The sequence below is a fragment of the Populus alba genome, chromosome 1, assembly GCF_005239225.2.
Source record: "Populus alba chromosome 1, ASM523922v2, whole genome shotgun sequence".
Classification (NCBI taxonomy): Eukaryota; Viridiplantae; Streptophyta; class Magnoliopsida; order Malpighiales; family Salicaceae; genus Populus; species Populus alba.
This window is the reverse complement of record NC_133284.1, coordinates 3287484-3305150: the sequence shown is the minus strand read 5'-3', so window position 1 is coordinate 3305150 and position 17667 is coordinate 3287484. Positions and strand designations below refer to the sequence as shown.

Below are 17667 nucleotides of genomic sequence, written 5' to 3'. Positions count from 1 at the left end.
ATTTGCTAGAAATTGCTTTTCTACTACTTTCCTTATATTTAAAATAATACAAAAAATAAATTCACTTATCATTTAAATTATTATGCAAAAAGAAATTAATTGTGCTTATCCTAACTCCTTCAGGCTTGAATTTGAATTACAATGAAAGAGATCGAGTTGATTATGTTAATTCATCATGAAGTATTTTATTTTTTATTTTTATTTATTTTATTGATCATTAAATGTGTATTTGCTAATACGGATCGCGTTGATTAATAAATTTCAACTTAATTTTTTGTACATCAAAACTATATTTTTATTCATGAGGTTTTAGATGATATATATATATATATATATATATATATATATATATATATATATATATTGGTATATTTATGAGGAATTTCTTTTTGCAACCTTCCATTATATTTGAGTTCAAGATGAGCAAATTCATTTAAGACACCTTGAGGATATATAACTTTTTTTTTTTTTTAATGGATAATATTGGATTAGTTTTTTTTGCATATGGAGTCTAAGGTTTTATTTGGAAACATAATTTTCACCGCAATTCCAAACAGACACTAAATCTACTCTTTGATCCGGTTAAATGCATGCTAAGATTAACCAAGACGGAAAAATCATGAGAGTTTCTTTCTGACTTGACCACGCGGAAGCACATCCTCCTAACCATCGACCTAATTCCCTCATGATTTGGACCATCTAAAGAATTGCAGTAACTTTCCAGTGGGTGCTAGATGGTAAGTCCATGATGAGCAGTCTAGAACAATCCATTACAGAAAAATATTGCCAGTTTTAGAATGCTCGACGAGGTTGGATTGGTTTCGAATCATGTGGGAGCACCACCCTTCAGCCACCAGCCCAATCCTGACTAATTAAGAGAATTATATATGGCAAGTTCTTGATGAGAATTGTCAGAAACAATTCAATGCAGAAAAAACCCAACTCAGAATGCTCTGTGTGATAGATTTGGATTTCTGATGCGAGGTTGGTGGTTGTGTAGTAATGGGGACTGTTCTGTGAATTGTTCTTTTGTTACTGCAGTTAGGGAGAAATGAATGCGAAGAAGGAGAAGAGGCTGCAATGATATGAACGCAACCATTGACGGTGGGTGGGTGGTATATGGCGAGTTTTTTATGAGAATTTTCAAAAATAATTCCACACAGAAAAGAAAAAAGAAAATCAGAACACTTGTGATTGAATTAATTTTATTTCGAATTAGCACGTATTTTCTTTCGTTTAATGGTTATATAATGAGCCAACTTTTGAATACCTATGGTTTGACAGGCTTGAATTTGTTCTGTCCATTAAACAAAAAAAAAAAAAAATCAACCCTAATCTTCAGTCTCCGGCAGTGGCAGCAGCCCTATTCAGAACACTGAAGTGAAATCTCGAGTGATCACCGTCCCAATAGAGTCCAGTTTCATCACCTTCAACCAGATTCCTCCTTTTAACGAAGAGCTCTGTCCAGCCATTATTGAAAACATTGCTTTTAGAAGTTCTCCATCTTTTGAAGACCAGCTGATGCATAGTTTCAGTATTCATATCCCGAGCCCAGATCTTCTAACCATTGCTCTCATTGTTTTCTTGATTCGCTCCATCAGCCTGTTTGATTTGATCTTCATTCAAAAGGCAGGGCATGTTTCTCCGCTGAATCAACAGACACAGGTAGCCAGCATAGATAGCTCAAGTCACTTGGTTTCATCTTCTTCTTGATCTTGAATGGATCATGATGATAAGAACTTAGTTGAGTCGATACCCTACTAGACGCCTCCTCTAGCAAATCCCCAAGGCTATAATTCTGCAGACTCTTTGTTTCTTGAATCAGGACCAGAAGAATTATTGGGAATCATCAAAAAGCTTTAATTCCTTTGAAACCCTCCCTGGAATTCTTGAATCAGCAATGGCACTAACTGTGGCGCTTGTTTCTGGCTTCTTGACCCAGCTAGGGTTCTCGCTGAAAGGTGGCAGCAACCCAAGTAACACTACTTCATTACTTCTCGAATCACGACCGGCAGAGTTAACCTCCTGTTAACCCAATTGTCATTAGAAAGCCTTGGTTCCTTCAAAACCCTCCCTGGAGTTCTTGAAGAAACAATGGAACCAACTGCGCTGCTTGATTGTGACCGTAACCCGGTAAAAACTTCACTCTCGGCTTCTTGATGGTCACGTTCTTTTCTTTTATTCGAATCCTGTATTTTCTTGGCAGCAAAACGAGAACGAGAAACACAAAATCGTTGCTTTTTCTCCATTGAAGCAACAGGAAAAACAACGTTACACGGATAAGAACTGATCTTTTCTCCTCGAATGTTTGAGTTTGTGGGTGCGAGTATATAATGAAGTTATCCAGTGTGGTATCCAGATTGAAGAAATCAATATGGAAATCAAAGTCGAAATGTTTTCAGACAATTCAACGGTAACTAACGTTTCGGTTTCCTCGCGCTCTTTCCCTACTCTCTGAATGAACTGTCCATTAATTGGGTTCCCCTGCATCGCGCCATATGCTCTGCTCATCTTAGGTTTGGTCCTCTCCTAGAAATCGTCCACTCGCTAATAGTTCACTAATATCAACAGGGCAGATTGTAAGATTTTGAAGAAACAACCGTTCAGATATCTGGAAAAAGCTGCCAAATTAATATACCTTTGTTTGGAATTTATTTGAAGAAAAAATATGGGGAAAATTGAAGTCATGGGTGTTAGCAGAATTGACATGAAAAGGGATCTGAGTCAACCTCCAGATTAACCGTTTTAATTAAAACGGCAATGTTCTATTCTTTTTCTTCTTCTTTTCAATTATAACGAGTTTGAGTTTGAATTAGATTTGGCTTGGTTAATTAAATAACTAAAAATCATGCCAGATTGAACAGGCTTGATTATATTAATATTTTTTTGCATCCTTTACCTCTTTAGTTCACTACATCTCGCATGAAGATCAAACTCGAGTGAGAATCTTTCAACTATTTCAGAAACTCACTAGTTAATTAATTTAATTAATGAGAAAAAAAAGAGGCAATGTCGACGAAGAAACACCAAAGTTGCGAAATACGCCATTAATGTCCTCAAGCCTTGAGGAAGAAGTGGAAGCAGAATTTCTAAATCCACCATTAAGAGCATTCAAACTCTCCAATCTTAGCCTTTCAGTGGAAGGTTGTGTGTTCGTCATGGTCTGCTTCGACGACCACCCACCAAGGCCAAAACGATGGATAAGATGATGGCTTGTGATTCAAGGAATCCATCCTCACCCCCAAGTGACCTATTAAATGATCCATAATAAGGGTGTGTTGCAAGGCTTCAATATGGAAAGCATGGAAAATGCCCAGAAGCATCCGCATCCAGCCCTTGATCCTTGCAGATGAAAACCCTAGATTCGTCTGGTTTCAGATTCTCATCTGTTGACTCATTTGCATGAGAAGAGACTCCATTACTAGGGCAAAAAATATTGAGATCTAGCTTTGATCCACGAATAGAATCATCACTAGAAGGCTTCAAATCGAGCAAGAGACGGGAACATAAAGCTGATAAATTCTAGATTCTGATAAATATATGGACACGTTCTTAAAACTAGGGTTATTACCATAAATGCATTATTTATAATAGAAAATATATATACTAAGATATTCCAATTACTCAGTCCTTCTTTTTGTTAAAAAAATCTTTAACAATATATATGATTACTTAATGGCATTATAATCATAGTATCTTCAAGTTACACAATATTAAATATCTTTATTTATTTTATCTTATTATTCAATAACTTAACTAATTATTCATAATATTGTACTAGTTATTAATAATATTGTACAATTATAGTTCACAAAGTATTAATTTTTTATATTTATAAAAATAAATACTATTCATTTTATAAATAAAAAAGATTATAAAATTTAAGATAAATTTATCTAGTGAACTATAATTTTTTTTTTATCTTTTTATAGTTTAGTTTACTGCTCTATAATTATCTTTCTTCTTGTAAAAATTCTCTGTTATTTGACTCTAATTGGATCAACATAGGATGTGAATAACAGTCGGAGGACTAAAGTAAGCATTATAAAACTATAAGGGCTTAAATCTCATCTCTCTCCTCTGCGCTACCCGATATACCTTTCCTTTGCCTTTCATCAAAATAAATTAATCAAAAGAAAAGGTCAAAAAAAAAAAAATGTTTACTTTTCCCTCCCAATCACATCTCCCCATGTCAAGATGAAACAGTTTGGAGCAATAGAAAGTCAAATAAATGATGTTATTTCAGACACGTGGCGTTTTCGTGTTTGTCCGTCGTACACTACAAACACCAACCACGTTACCTTATCCTCCAATTTATTATTTTGCCTTCTATTTTTCATCACGCACGGACGGATATTCCATGGAAATAAGACAGCTGTTTTTATAAGGTTTCGGATCTAAACAGAGATCGATTCTACTTAACCTTGGAGTAGTTGTTTGTAAGATCATGTCAGCTCAATCATGAGAGAAATGATTTTGCTTTGAATTAAAAAGAATCATTTCCACTCTTTCTCCCTCCCTCTCTTTCTCTCTCTCTTTGTGTTTTTTTGGCTGTTTTTGTTATTATTTAATGCTTCAAATCTGACAAAGCCATGAGGAAGAAGCTTGATACTCGTTTTCCAGCTGTAAGTTCCTAACTTTGCTCCTTTTGTGATCTGGGTTTTGCTGTATTTGTTTAGTAGTTGAGCAAACGAAAGGAAAGTTTGACACTTTTAGATTGATTTATTGGTTGTTCTTTTTTATGCTGGTTTGACTATTGGCTATTAAGTATTATTTTTTCTCTTCTTTGCTGTTTTTGTGATCTGGGTTTTGCTTTGTTTGTTTAGCAGTTGGGAAAATGAAGGGAAAGTTTGAAGTTTTTTGAATGATAGATTGATTGGTTAGATGTTTTGTAGATGTGTTTTTGAACAGTTTGGTTTTGTTTTAGAGTTGGAATCAGCTTAAAGACAGATAATATTTGTGGATTTATGATCTGGGTCTGGTTTTGTTCTTGATTTGGGATTGTTTTACTGAAAGTGTCATGATTTTAGGTGAAGTTGGCTGGTGGATACTTTGTTTTCTTGAGGGATTAGTTTTCTTTATGATTAATGAGAATAATTAGTTTGTAACTGTGTCGATTATGGAGCTATTACGTTGATATATGGCGTGGGATGTGTTTTCTTGATGGTTTAGCTGATTGTATGATTGAGTGATCAGTTGATGGGTTTTTGTTTTTCTGGGTGTGTTATGAGGTGTCTGGCTTAGTAAATGCTAGGTGTAGATAGTGTTGAGCAGGTTCTTCCTTCGGTTTTGGTTGTGGTCAATGTTTTCTTTTATTTGTGGCATAGACCTGACATGTGGGCTTGTGAGATTGTGTTTCAAACTAGTGGGTTGGGATTTTGTTATTGCAAGGGACGTGGGTTTTGGATTTTGTTTTCTAGATTTTGCTGTTGGTTGTGGTTGTTGGTTACTGTTAAAAATAATCATTCGGTATATATGTATTTTGGACCTTAGGATGATTTAAGATCCACATTTTATTTAGATTTGGTCTACAATTATCTTTGTTTCTGTGATTAGGGCCATTTCTACATGTTCATCTTCTTTTGCCTCAAATGGCTAGCATGCCTTTCATATTAATACGGAAATGGGGATTTTGGATCTGGTCGAAATGTGTGTTTTGAGTTTCCTGTTTTCAAGCACACTTGATCAATTATAATGTATTCTTTTAGCACGGGGCTCCATTGTAGTTTATGCTTCTTTGTCCTTGCCCTTGCAAACCCTTGCTATAGTGGCCAGCACTTGCCTCGTATACTGACACCCAACACCTGCATGCATTTGATGAAGGAAAATCTGTTCATATCTCTAAACCTTTCTTCCCAGATATCATTTGCCCTTTTCTCTTGACAATTCCAAACATCTCTACATCATCATGTAAGAATATTTTAATAAATTGTGCTTTTCAGTGCACCCACTAGGTTAGTCTGCTCTAGTCACTTCCATCAAAGATTGCAGAATGGCCAACAAATTAGAGTATGGCAGAACTTTTCACTTGTGGCTCTTAATTTCCCCCCTTTCACAAAATTTTATCAGAAGCATAACATTTTGTCACAAAATCAAGAAGGTCTATTGGATCCGGTTTCAATTGATTGTCAGGCTCCGCATGGCAGTTTGAAGAACTTGGAACAAGCTGTGGCATGGGCCTTGTGATATTGAGGTGTTTATAGACAAAGTTGCCTTTTTGTGGAGCATTTAGTTGGTGATGTTAGTTTTCTCTTGAGATGGCATATAGAACGTAATCAAACCTCAATTTCACTTTTCACACCAATTACTAGTCATCAACTCCAATTAGAATAAATAGTTTCAAGAAATTTGAAAGTGTAGTGCAGCTATTCAGAAAAGGGAAAAAAACACTATTTCTTTGAGATGTTGATGCTTTTAAGTCATGCTGGAATCTAGGCAGCTCGTGCAGAAATTATTTTTTTCCCTTATGAGAGTTGCTTAGATTAATTTTTGCTTCTTCAACTCGAGATTCATATAACCGATTAAAACTGTGTGTGCTATTGTTGATGTTTCCATTATTGGAAAATTGACAGAAAATTCTATTTGAATTTAAAGTTAATGCTTTGTTGAAATTTTTTCAAATAGTGTTTTTATATAATGGACGAATTTTATCTGGCAGGCTCGCATAAAAAAAATTATGCAAGCTGATGAGGATGTTGGGAAGATAGCACTGGCAGTGCCTGTTTTAGTTTGTAAGTAGCTGTGACTATTTATGATTTAGCCTTCAATCTTTCTCAAAAAATGTTTGCTTGCTTATGCTTTACTTGGATATAAATGCAGCCAAAGCGTTGGAGTTGTTTCTTCAAGACCTTTGTGACCGTACATATGAGATCACCCTTCAGCGAGGAGCAAAGACTATGAATTCACTGCATCTGTAAGTCTGAAATTGCTCTTATTCATTTAAGAGTCGTGCTTGTATGAGCTAATGGACGAGTTCATGCAACCTGATATGTTCACCATGTTGATTTGCATTATGCGCATGGATTCTCCATCCATCTATTTTCATTGGGGTTTAAGTTAAATGGTAAATTTTAGTTCAGCTACGATGATTTTTTTTTAATGCCAAGGGAAGGAGAAGAAAGCAAAGGGATAGCCTTTTTTCTGGTGGTTTAGTGGGCTTAGGTGATGAGACTGTTCCAGGCCCACCATTGAATTTTCTCTATTTTTTAGTGTAGGAAAAACCACCCAATTGTTTGAAACCACGCTGGGTTGATCAGTTCACGGTTCAATCACCAGGTGCGGTGTTTTCACCAATATCTATGGCCAAGGAGGGTTTTGGGGCTGAACCAGAATGGTTGTCCAACTGTCTTGTTGATTCTCTTTTTAAACCATAAATTTTAGCTTACCGCTGGATGAGTCTGTTCATGAGACCAAGTGAATTCTGCATGGTTTTTGTTTTTTGGGAAAGTATTATGTGCATGAGTTAATGGAACAGTATGAGATAAATAAAATGAAATGTCTGCTTCCAGATTTACTTTATTTTTACAAGTTTTCATAGTGCATGTAGCTTGGCAATCAGTGCGTGTTCCAGGCCCAGCATTGAATTTTCGCAACTTTTTTTAGTCTGAAAACAAACCACCCTGTTGAAAACACTTATGGGTTTGTATTATCCGAACAGAAGTTTTTTGAAATTCTGAGAGAAAATAAAATCATCTGATTTCCATCTATAATAGGTGTAGAATATATGGTTTGTCCTCCTAAAATGCTCTGATCAGAATGATTGTCTTTGATTTGTTTACTGTACTTTGGTTGGAGCAAGTCTTTAGCACCACCATATACATGTGCTCGCATGCATGTGTGTTTGTAGTTAGGAGTTGCTACCACCACCAGAAACTTCTTTTGCAACCTTCATTGTGGAGACTAATTATGATTGAGTTTAATAGTCCTCAATTTGCTCTTATCAACCATGTATGCTTTGTTGAGCAACATATGTGAAGCTGATTGCATTTGTTTCTCCTCTCTTCTCACTTTTCAATGGCAGCTCTCCTGTTGGTTTAGAGTGTGTGTTTCAGTTTTTATTTTTTAGGGTGGTTGGGGTGGGTTGTCATTCTTTGTTGCATGGTCAATTTTCTCGTTTGTAATTTTTCTTCTTATGTTTCCCCAGCCCCTTCTTACCTTTTTATTTTAGATATGATCTAATTGAATTGCTTGTTTAAACTGCAGAAAACACTGTGTACAGAGCTATAACGTGTTTGATTTTCTAAGAGAAATTGTCAGCAAGGTTCCTGACTATAGTCATGGTCACTCTGATGCTGCTGCAGATCATAGACCTCTTCAAAAGAGGTGGTTATAGAGATCATTTTATTTATTTTTCATTTCCTTTTTTTTTATGTGGATCTTGGATTGACAAATTAGGTTTGCTCACTTGCATGTAATTCTTCCAGAAAGCCCACTGTAGATGAATGCAATGACAGTGATGAGGAGCTGAAGAGAAGCAGGATGGTAGGGTACCCCTTAAAATATTTCTTGTATAAACATTTTTCTGCTCTGTTTTCAATCATCAATCTGTTGGTTTTTTTGTTCTTTCTAAGTTATTTGCAAGGGTAGTAACATTATGCTCAATCATAGTTCAACTCCAATTTAATCATTTAGAGTGTGAGTTTTGCAGTGAATTCACACAATTAGTTCTACTGGCTACTATTTTTCATCCCAGAAGGCACCGGAAACATAGGAAGATGTTATGTTCAGCAGTTTAAGTTTGGTACATCTTGTTCTTTATTGGAGTGGGATTTAAAGAGATTTTTTGACATTGTTCTTGCAGCATGAGACGAGCCATGCTGGCGGCAGTGGCAGAGGGAGAGGTCGAGGACGGGGGAGGGGTCGTGGACGAGGTGCTCGACATATAGAAAGAGAGCCTTCTAGTCGTGACCTTGAACCTGAATCCTCCCCAACCGTTTCGCAGAGTGTTAAAAATAACTCAAATCCTGAAGTAGTGGTGGACAATGGTTCAGAGTCAAAGGAGTCTGTGAAGGAAAATAACATAGCCAGTGATGCTGCCAGTCAAGCAGAACGAAACTTTGATCTTAATGCAGAGGTTAATGATAGTGAGGATGCAAAGGCTGCAGCAGCACCAGCCGCCACCGCCGCTGCAGCAGCACCAGCTGCTGCCACCACTTCGGCCACCACTGCAGCCCCTAGCTTATCAGCAGAGCCTGCTGCAGAAACTAATCATGAAGAATATCCGGGTTGGTCACTTTCTGAGATGGACAAGATGGCTATTGACCCTCTTCAGCTTGCACAACTCAGCACAAGATTAGATGAGGAGGAGGAAGATTATGATGAAGAAGGATGATCATGCTATTAGCTGAGGCTCTTAGAAAAGATTGGTGGTCAGGATCCAATTAATGAGCATGGATACTAGGAGAGGAAAGAAACAGCTGGGTAAGAACCCCTAGGTGGAGAACGGAAATATGCTCAATCCTTTCTCCATATAGAAACGCCGATTCTGAACCTCTCCTTTTCTTCTGTGTGAATCTTTATGCATCTTCTGTCATGCCATTCTCTAACAACTTCCAGTAGTAGTAGATTTGCTGACAATATGAGATTGTTAGTTTGTGTAACTTAACTATCTGATACAGGAAGGATGGGATAGCCGTAGTAGAAGTTGCCATTTGAGAATGCTGTGTGTGAACTCTTTTCTGTTTTAGTTCAGCCATATTCCATCAGAAAGTCTAGCTGTAGTTGGTTTGATACTTTTCACGTTACACCGAACAGCCCCTTTACTGGTTTACCGGATCTGCACACTTACGAGTGACATATAATAGTAATAGATGCAAAGATCGGATCTTGTTCGATCTGCATCTGCACGCTTTCTATTAGTGAAAGGCTCTAACCCAACTGTCGAAAGCTGTCGAATTCAAATTGATAACATGCTAAGACTCGAATAGATAGAACCGCACTACCCCTTTACTGCTCTATATTTCAAATCCCACATTGGTAACGAAGGCTATACAAGGCCCCTGCTACAAGTGATGTATCGCGGAGCCATCTAGGTTGCGCTGGCTTATGACCCAAGTTGGGGGATTAAAGTGGTGGAACGTTGGCTGAACTAGAGGGTGTGGTTCGCCGGCACTCAATTCAGGACCTGTCCTGCTTGCAGAGCCAGGTGCCGTTGAATTGTGACATTAATTCATGTTTTTCGTGCATCGTCTTTGCATACTAAGAATGATTCCTTTTGTAGTCACGAAGGTGTAACTCAATTAATAAAAATTTAAGTTTGCTTATCAGTCGTTGAATGAATGTAAAATTAGTTAAGATATATGCAATCTAACCCGAATATTTATATTAATTAAAAAAATAAAGTAAAGAGAATGATTCCCGGTCAAGGTTGTTACATTGTTTATACGTGTTTCCTAACCGTAACCATGTGATTTCTTCATTGAATTGAAGTTTAATGGCTTTGTCAGTTTTATATGGTGCAGTTCAATGCCAATCTTCAAGGTGACTATTATATTTTCGAAGTCAACTAATTAGCACATTAATAATTAAGGAAAATTGTTAAATCAAACTCTCGATCATCTCATCCTTTCTCCTTCTCTACGATTCCTTTGCTTTTGCTTAATTTCACCATCTTTCTCTCTACGCTTGCACCCTTTTTGAAGATATATTCCATGGAAGCTGTGATCGGGGGAGGTATGCTCAACGGTGCTGTTGACCTTTTGATCCAGCACCTGGCTTCTCCTGAGGTACGAACCTTCTTCAAATGTCATAAGCTCGATGATGGATTGTTGGTGAAGCTGATAGGGACACTGAATGCTGTTAGTGAGTTGCTTGGTGACGCTGAGGAGAAGCAGCTGATCAAGCCAGATGTGAAGAATTGGCTCGATGAGGTTAAGGATGCTGTCTATGAAACCGAAGACTTGTTGGATGAGATTGGTTATGAAGCTCAGCGATTAAAGTTTGAAGGCGACTCTCAAACCAGCATGGATCACGTGTGGAACTTTTTGTCTTCCAAACTCAATCTTCTTAGCAAGAAGGAGAAGGAGACGGAAGAGAAGTTAAAGAAGATTTTTGAGAAACTTGAGCGTGCAGTAAGACACAAGGGTGATCTTCGTCCGATACAAGGTATTGCTGGAGGAAAACCATTGACAGAGAAAAAAGGTCCTCTGCTGGATGAATTTCATGTTTATGGAAGGGATGCTGATAAGGAAGCTATAATGGAGCTCTTGAAAATGGACCGTGAAAATGGCCCAAAATTAGTTGCAATTCCTGTAGTGGGTCTTGGTGGGGTTGGAAAAACCACTCTTGCTCATACTGTCTACAATGACAGGAGAGTAGAGCAAATGTTCCAGCTGAAAGCATGGGTTTGGGTTGCTGAACAATTCGATGTGTCCAGGGTAATTAAGGACATGCTTAAGGAGGTCAATGCAAAGATTATTGCTAACAAGGAAGCAGATGAGCTTCTAAAGGAGGCGTTGGAGGGGAAAAAGGTTTTCCTTGTTCTAGATAATGTTTGCAGCATTGATTATAATGAGTGGCACAAGTTATTGCTATCTTTGCAGGATGTGGAGAAAGGAAGCAAGATCATTGTAACAACGCACAGTGAAAATGTGGCAAAAGCCATCGAAACTGTCATCCCCCCTCATCCCGTGGATGGAATTACAGATGAGGAGTGCTGGTTTTTGTTTGCTAACCATGCATTTGGTGGCGTAAATTCCACTGCAGAGTCACAAGTGGAAGAACTTGGTAGAGAAATAGTGAGCAAGTGCAAAGGACTTCCTTTGGCTGCAAGAACACTTGGGGGTGTTTTTCATTCTAAAACAGATTATAAGGAATGGGAGATGATAGCAAAGAGCAGCATGTAGAGTCTGTCAAATGAAACAATTCCTCCAGCTCTAAAACTGAGCTATTATCATCTGCCTTCCGATGAAAAACGGTGCTTCTCCTACTGTGCTCTTATCCCCAAGGGAAGCACATTTCGAAAGGATCAATTAATCATGTTATGGATGGCAGAGGGCTTCCTCGGAAAGGAGGACATGGAAGATAGAGGCAACGAGTACTTCGATGATCTTGTATCAAGATCATTATTTCAACAATCAAGAGATGATCCATCAAGTTTCATCATGCATGACCTCATAAATGACTTGGCTCAGTATGTGTCTGGAGAGTTTTGCTTCAAGGTAGGGGAATTTGGTTCGTCTAAGGCTCCGAAAAAGACTCGTCATTTCTCACATCAACTTAGAGATTATAATCATGTCTTGAAGATTTTTGGGGATATTCATGAAGTCCCACCTTTGCGCACCTTTGTATCCATGTCAGATGAAAGTAAATTCCACATAGATTTGGATGAAAACGTATTGCATGATTTATTGCCAATGTTGAATCGTCTACGGGTGCTGTCTTTGTCTCGACAGTACTGGGAGTTGTACACCCTTGAGAAAATTGTACGGATAACTCCATTGCTGGATTCAATTGGCAACTTGAAACATCTGCGGTACCTGGACCTTTCTGCAATGAGCATGGCGAGGCTACCCGAAAAGGTCAGCGCCTTGTACTATTTGCAAACATTAATCTTGAGAGGGTGTCGTCATCTCATTGTGCTGCCAACCAACATGTCAAACTTGATAAACTTACAACATCTCATTATAGAAGGGACATACTTGAGAGAGATGCCATCACAAATGAGTAAGTTAATAATGCTTGAAAAATTGACAGATTTCTTTCTAGGAAAACAGAGAGGATCCAATTTGAAAGAGCTCGGGAAGCTTGTGAATCTACGTGGAACACTCAGTATATGGGATCTCCAAAACATTGTGAGTGTTCAAGATGCTTTGGAAGCTGGTTTAAAGAGCAAGAAGCACCTTGAGAAGTTGCGTTTTTCATGGGATGGTCGCACTGGTGACTCACAGCGGGAGAGAGTCATATTTGAAAAACTAGAGCCTCATTCAAATGTGAAGAGTCTTGTCATTTGTGGTTATGGAGGTAGACTGTTTCCAGATTGGGTAGGAGACTCTGCCTTCTCAAATATAGCAACATTGACACTTAATCAATGTAAAAATTGCACCTCCTTACCACCACTTGGGCAGTTATCATCTCTCAAGCAGCTCTGTGTCATGTCCCTCGACAGAATCGTGGCTGTTGGTTCTGAGTTCTATGGACGTTGCCCGTCCATGAAGAAACCATTTGCCTCTCTCCAAAAGTTAGAGTTCCTATTCATGCCGCGATGGCGTGAATGGATTCCTTATACAGATAGTGATGACGAAGGAGGAGGCGCTTTCCCACTTCTCAAGGAGCTTTGGATACAAGATTGTCCGAACTTAACAAACGCTTTGCCTATTCTTCCTTCCTTATCAACACTTGGAATTGAAAATTGTCCATTGCTTCTTGTTTCAATTCCAGAGAATCCCATCTTCACTACAATGAAATTGAATGGAAATTCTCGTTACATGTTTATAAAAAAATCGTCTCCAGGGTTGGTTAGTCTTGAGGGAGATTTCCTGCTCAAAGGAATGGAGCAAATAGGTGACATCTCCACATTTTTACAGGCAATTGAAGTCGAGAAATGTGATTCACTCAAGTGCTTAAACCTGGAGCTGTTCCCCAACTTACGAAGTCTTGAGATCAAAAGGTGCGCAAATCTTGAATCACTATGTGCAGATGAGGAATGTCCTGTGGATTTCACTTCTCTCGCTTCTCTGAAAATAATACAATGTCCTAATCTAGTACACTTTCCTGAATTACGTGCTCCGGAATTGAGAAAGCTTCAGTTACTTGAGTGCATAAACTTGGAGTCGTTGCCTAAGCACATGCATTTCCTCTTCCCTTCCCTTGTGGATCTGTGTCTATATGCTTGCTCAAAACTTGAGTTGTTTCCAGAAGGGGGTTTTCCCTCCAAATTAGAGTCGCTAGAGATCATTGAGTGCCACAAACTCATTCCTCATCGCATGCAATGGCATTTGCAATCACTCCCTTCTCTTTCAAATCTTAAAATTGGTCCAATACAAGATGCGGAATTCTTCCCAGAGAAGATGATGATGCTGCCCCCAAGTCTTACATCGCTTACAATATGGGGTCTTCGAAATCTGAAATCCCTGGATTCAAATGAGCTTCAACACCTCACCTCTCTGAGAAAATTGGAGATTGTGGCTTGCTCTGAGCTTGAATCCATGCCAGAAGAGGGGCTTCCCTCCTCCCTTTCTTCTCTTGCAATCTGGGGATGCCCTTTGCTAGAATTAAGGTTGAAAAAAGGGGAAGATTTGGACAAGATTTCCCACATCCCCAACGTAGAGATTAATGGGTGCAAGACCATCTTCCCAGCTTGAGCAAAAAGACTCGGTGAGCAAGAGTCTGTCTTCTTTCATTCATGCAGCATTCTTTGTATTATCAATCACAATTCAATATCTTTTCCTTTCCTTCGTCCAGCATCCTTTTCAATATGTTCTCTCATTCTTCCTGTTGCGTTGGTATGATACGAATTTCTTCCGACAGTGATGATCGAACAGAATTGGCGTCATGGCTCCTCCTCAAGAACAGGAATTCACGAGACTTGAAGTAGAGCTACTCCTTGATGATTACTCTCCAGATTCCGAGATGGAAGAACTTCACGTAATGGGCCATCACTACAACGAGATTTTAGCTGGGTCTGCAAGTCAAAAATGAAAGATTTTCATTATAAAAAAAGGAGATAAGAAAGATAGTCTTTAGCAGATTTCTCTGTAGAACAAGGCCTGCCTTGCGCTGAATTAGCAAATGCAGGCATCAGATATTGAATGTTTCTTCATGGAGAAAAATATATAAATAAAGAGTTAATGGTATTTTTGGTACGAGAATTTTATTTTTGTTTTTTGTTTTTTCTATTTGAGTATATGCTAACTTTTAGGGTTTTTTATTTGAGTGTGAATTTTAATTTTTTCTAATAAAGTATTTATATTTAGATTATTTTATTACTAATGTGGTTGCTAAATTGATACGTCAATGTATTGTCCCCCTGTTTTTGTTGAAACCTGGTTCAGTTTAGATCTTAAGTCAACCCGATAGATAAGGTTTCAAAAGTGGTAAAAACAACTTAGATCATCATTTTTATATATCTTCCTGACAAAATCGGGAAGTGAAAGTAAAATTGATATTACATGTAGAAAGTAAAGTCTACATGTCAAGAACAGTAATGCATATATACAACACATAAAATAGATAATATTAGCATCAACATTCAGTGCATTCAGCCATTCGCAACATAGGAAGCAAGAGTTGCATGGGTATTCCTAGTTTATTGCCATTTTAACAAGTCATGGAGTTAGACATGTGGCTCCATCCGATTGAGATGGTAGCTGCCCTCACTGTTCTTGTGCACCACTACCTTGAGCTTCTCTTCAGCGCTTCCTCTCTTCACCTTGAGAAGCATATCAAATTTCGCAGAATCATCCTCTACCTGTTGATTGACAAGTATAATATTCATCAATTCATGTTTATACTCTTTGTTTGTGTTTGAATATGATACTTCACCCATGGCCATGGCTATTATGTATCTCTGCTCTTAAGAAAACAAAAGTGGATAGATCATTTACCAAGGAAGCAGGGAATAAAATACCACCTGACTACTATCATGCTCAAATCTACAAACTAATGGCTTTGTGTACCAGGCACATTTAATCGAGATTAAACGTAAATTGGATCAACACAACAATTCTAACCCCGCCCATATTAGCCAGACATTGACTGGTTGTTGTTGAATTGAGTAGAGTCTCTCATTGTCATAAAGTTGTTCTGCAAATGTTTTAAGGCTCTCTTTCTACATGTAAATATAGATGAAAGCATGGGCTGCATTGAACAGATACCACAGTTCGAAAAGCCATATCCCAGTTCAAACCCAACAGATAGCAAACAGGCAAAACAAAATTGATAGAGGAACAAAAAGAACTGACCTCAGCATTTGCATCAACGACTTCTTGAAGTTCATAAGGGAATAATGAGTTGGACCTCTGCTGGATGGACTTCAGAGCATGATTTGCCGCATCTTGGACTGAAGGATCATGCACTGGCACTGATTGCCATCCTGGACCATGGCCATCTGTTTACAAATCCAATAATCAGCACAATACTACCACTCAAAATGCAGAAGAACTCTAAAGCTTAGTGTTCCAATCCAATGTGATATCGAAAAAACATGACTAGTAAAACATTGAAAATCCATTTGCCTACATTCTAAAAAGAAATTGCCTCACAACATGCCATATCCGTATAATATAAACACAGCAACACTCACTAGCAATAACACTCCTCCTCCACAAATTACACCCAACAAATAGATTTTCACGCACATTCAACCATGATTTCGAAATTCCTATAACAAGTACCAAGCACCAATCGCTCTACATATTAAGCCCAGTAATGAAACACAGAGCACTCACTCTACTATCCTTCTAGTGAATTCAAAAGCAAACATCATGATGCGTTACAAATATGCTCAAAATAGACGAAAACGAAAACGAAAAAAAGCAACTTTCCTTGACAAACACAAACTCCAAGCATCCAACATAAACAAACTTTGTTAAAATCGGCAAACAACATAGCTTTTTAAACAGTTGGTCACATTCATAATAGCTTGAACCAAATGGTGATCATTAATCAACCTCTCTTAACACCGAGATCGGAAGAGGTAAACACAGGAACATCCCCAGCATGCTTAAATTCCTTCAATTCCATAAAATTAAGCCATGGCTTAACCCAAACTTCAGCTTCATAAATCTTCTTCTTCCCCGCTTCAATCGCTTCAATTGTAAGATGATGCATCGTGCCTGCCACCACTTGCTCTTTCGCCTTCACTACCCTCGCAAACTCCAATATCGCATTCTATAATTAAAATCAAATCCATTAATTTAAAATCCGAGATTATCATATTACTATTACGTTCACTTTACTTACCTCTTTCTTATTGTGTTCGTCGACAGCAAAGCGAGCGAGGTTTTCAATCTCGACGCTATTTTGGGAGGCTTCGGAGTCTTTAACGCCGCCGAGGGTGGCCATTTTGTCGTCGGAGAAATGATCTGGGGTGGGTGTAGTGGTGACGGTAAACGTGAGTGAGGGTAATAAAAAAGGAGATATGATAAAAAGATCATGGGCTTTATATTTATAGATTTGAAAGGACACGGTAGAGGGTGGAGATTTTGACGCGTGTCGATACGTGGTCATCTATAGGTTTCTTGGGATGCGTGGCGTTCGAATATATCCTCTGCGTCGCGAGTAAGTTAAGCTTGCAGGGGACTAGTGGGGTCCATTTAGATATTTTTTAATAAAGAAATTCAAAAGGGAGAAAGAGGGATGATGCTCCGTATGTACATTAATTACCTAGGCACAGTTACTTTTTGCAGCGAAAAAACGCCTTCCGAATTTTTTAAGAAACAATTAATTTTTTTTATTTAAAATTTATTTATTTATTATTATTAAAAATAAAATTAAAAAAAATAAATTTTAGAAAGTAACTACTACTATAATAGTAAATAAGTTTTAAATAAAAAATAATGAATAAATTTACAGTAAACAATATTTTTAAAAAAGAATTTAATAGTTTAATATGCATTTATAGTTTTCAATTAGGAATATATATGAATACTAGTAGTTACCCTATAAAACCCAGCAAATTCAAGTAATGTCAGTTTCCAGGTTTTTTTTAAAAAAAATATTATCGAAAAC

General features: G+C 37.8%; 4 protein-coding genes and 1 pseudogene across 4 annotated transcripts; 3 read left to right on the top strand and 2 right to left on the bottom strand.

Annotated features, from left to right (window-relative positions):
- Window positions 1–1338: 1338 nt before the first annotated feature.
- Window positions 1339–3682, bottom strand: LOC118053987 (uncharacterized; annotated as a pseudogene).
- A 656-nt stretch (window positions 3683–4338) lies between these two features.
- Window positions 4339–9708, top strand: LOC118053925 (uncharacterized). The gene is made up of 6 exons (XM_035065326.2): window positions 4339–4625; window positions 6659–6731; window positions 6820–6913; window positions 8203–8322; window positions 8424–8481; window positions 8801–9708. Exons 1-6 carry the CDS (start codon window positions 4593–4595, stop codon window positions 9329–9331), a joined length of 909 nt encoding a protein of 302 aa, XP_034921217.1. The 5' UTR covers window positions 4339–4592; the 3' UTR covers window positions 9332–9708.
- Window positions 9709–10649: 941 nt separating this feature from the next.
- On the top strand, window positions 10650–11843 carry LOC118053986 (putative disease resistance RPP13-like protein 1). Its single transcript, XM_035065416.1, has one exon. It carries the CDS (start codon window positions 10650–10652, stop codon window positions 11841–11843), a length of 1194 nt encoding a protein of 397 aa, XP_034921307.1.
- A 141-nt stretch (window positions 11844–11984) lies between these two features.
- LOC118053984 (putative disease resistance RPP13-like protein 1) lies at window positions 11985–14300 on the top strand. The gene has a single exon (XM_035065415.1). The coding sequence runs from the start codon at window positions 11985–11987 to the stop codon at window positions 14298–14300; it is 2316 nt and encodes a 771-aa protein (XP_034921306.1).
- Window positions 14301–15033: 733 nt separating this feature from the next.
- Window positions 15034–17081, bottom strand: LOC118053927 (cysteine proteinase inhibitor 12). Its single transcript, XM_035065327.2, has 4 exons — window positions 16900–17081; window positions 16608–16827; window positions 15900–16045; window positions 15034–15406 (listed from the first exon to the last, which is right to left on the bottom strand). Exons 1-4 carry the CDS (start codon window positions 16999–17001, stop codon window positions 15272–15274), a joined length of 603 nt encoding a protein of 200 aa, XP_034921218.1. The 5' UTR covers window positions 17002–17081; the 3' UTR covers window positions 15034–15271.
- Window positions 17082–17667: the final 586 nt, after the last annotated feature.

Excerpts from the sequence above, each read along its gene's own strand:
- LOC118053986 (XM_035065416.1), top strand. The coding sequence starts at position 10,650 with ATGGAAGCTGTGATCGGGGGAGGTATGCTCAACGGTGCTGTTGACCTT.
- LOC118053984 (XM_035065415.1), top strand. The coding sequence starts at position 11,985 with ATGGCAGAGGGCTTCCTCGGAAAGGAGGACATGGAAGATAGAGGCAAC.
- LOC118053927 (XM_035065327.2), bottom strand. The coding sequence starts at position 17,001 with ATGGCCACCCTCGGCGGCGTTAAAGACTCCGAAGCCTCCCAAAATAGC. Across the intron at positions 16,828-16,899 it reads ACGAACACAATAAGAAAGAG|AATGCGATATTGGAGTTTGC; the intron begins GTAAGTAAAGTG and ends TTTTAATTATAG. Across the intron at positions 16,046-16,607 it reads CGATCTCGGTGTTAAGAGAG|ATGGCCATGGTCCAGGATGG; the intron begins GTTGATTAATGA and ends ATTTGTAAACAG.
- LOC118053925 (XM_035065326.2), top strand. The coding sequence starts at position 4,593 with ATGAGGAAGAAGCTTGATACTCGTTTTCCAGCT. Across the intron at positions 4,626-6,658 it reads TTGATACTCGTTTTCCAGCT|GCTCGCATAAAAAAAATTAT; the intron begins GTAAGTTCCTAA and ends TTTATCTGGCAG. Across the intron at positions 6,732-6,819 it reads GGCAGTGCCTGTTTTAGTTT|CCAAAGCGTTGGAGTTGTTT; the intron begins GTAAGTAGCTGT and ends ATATAAATGCAG.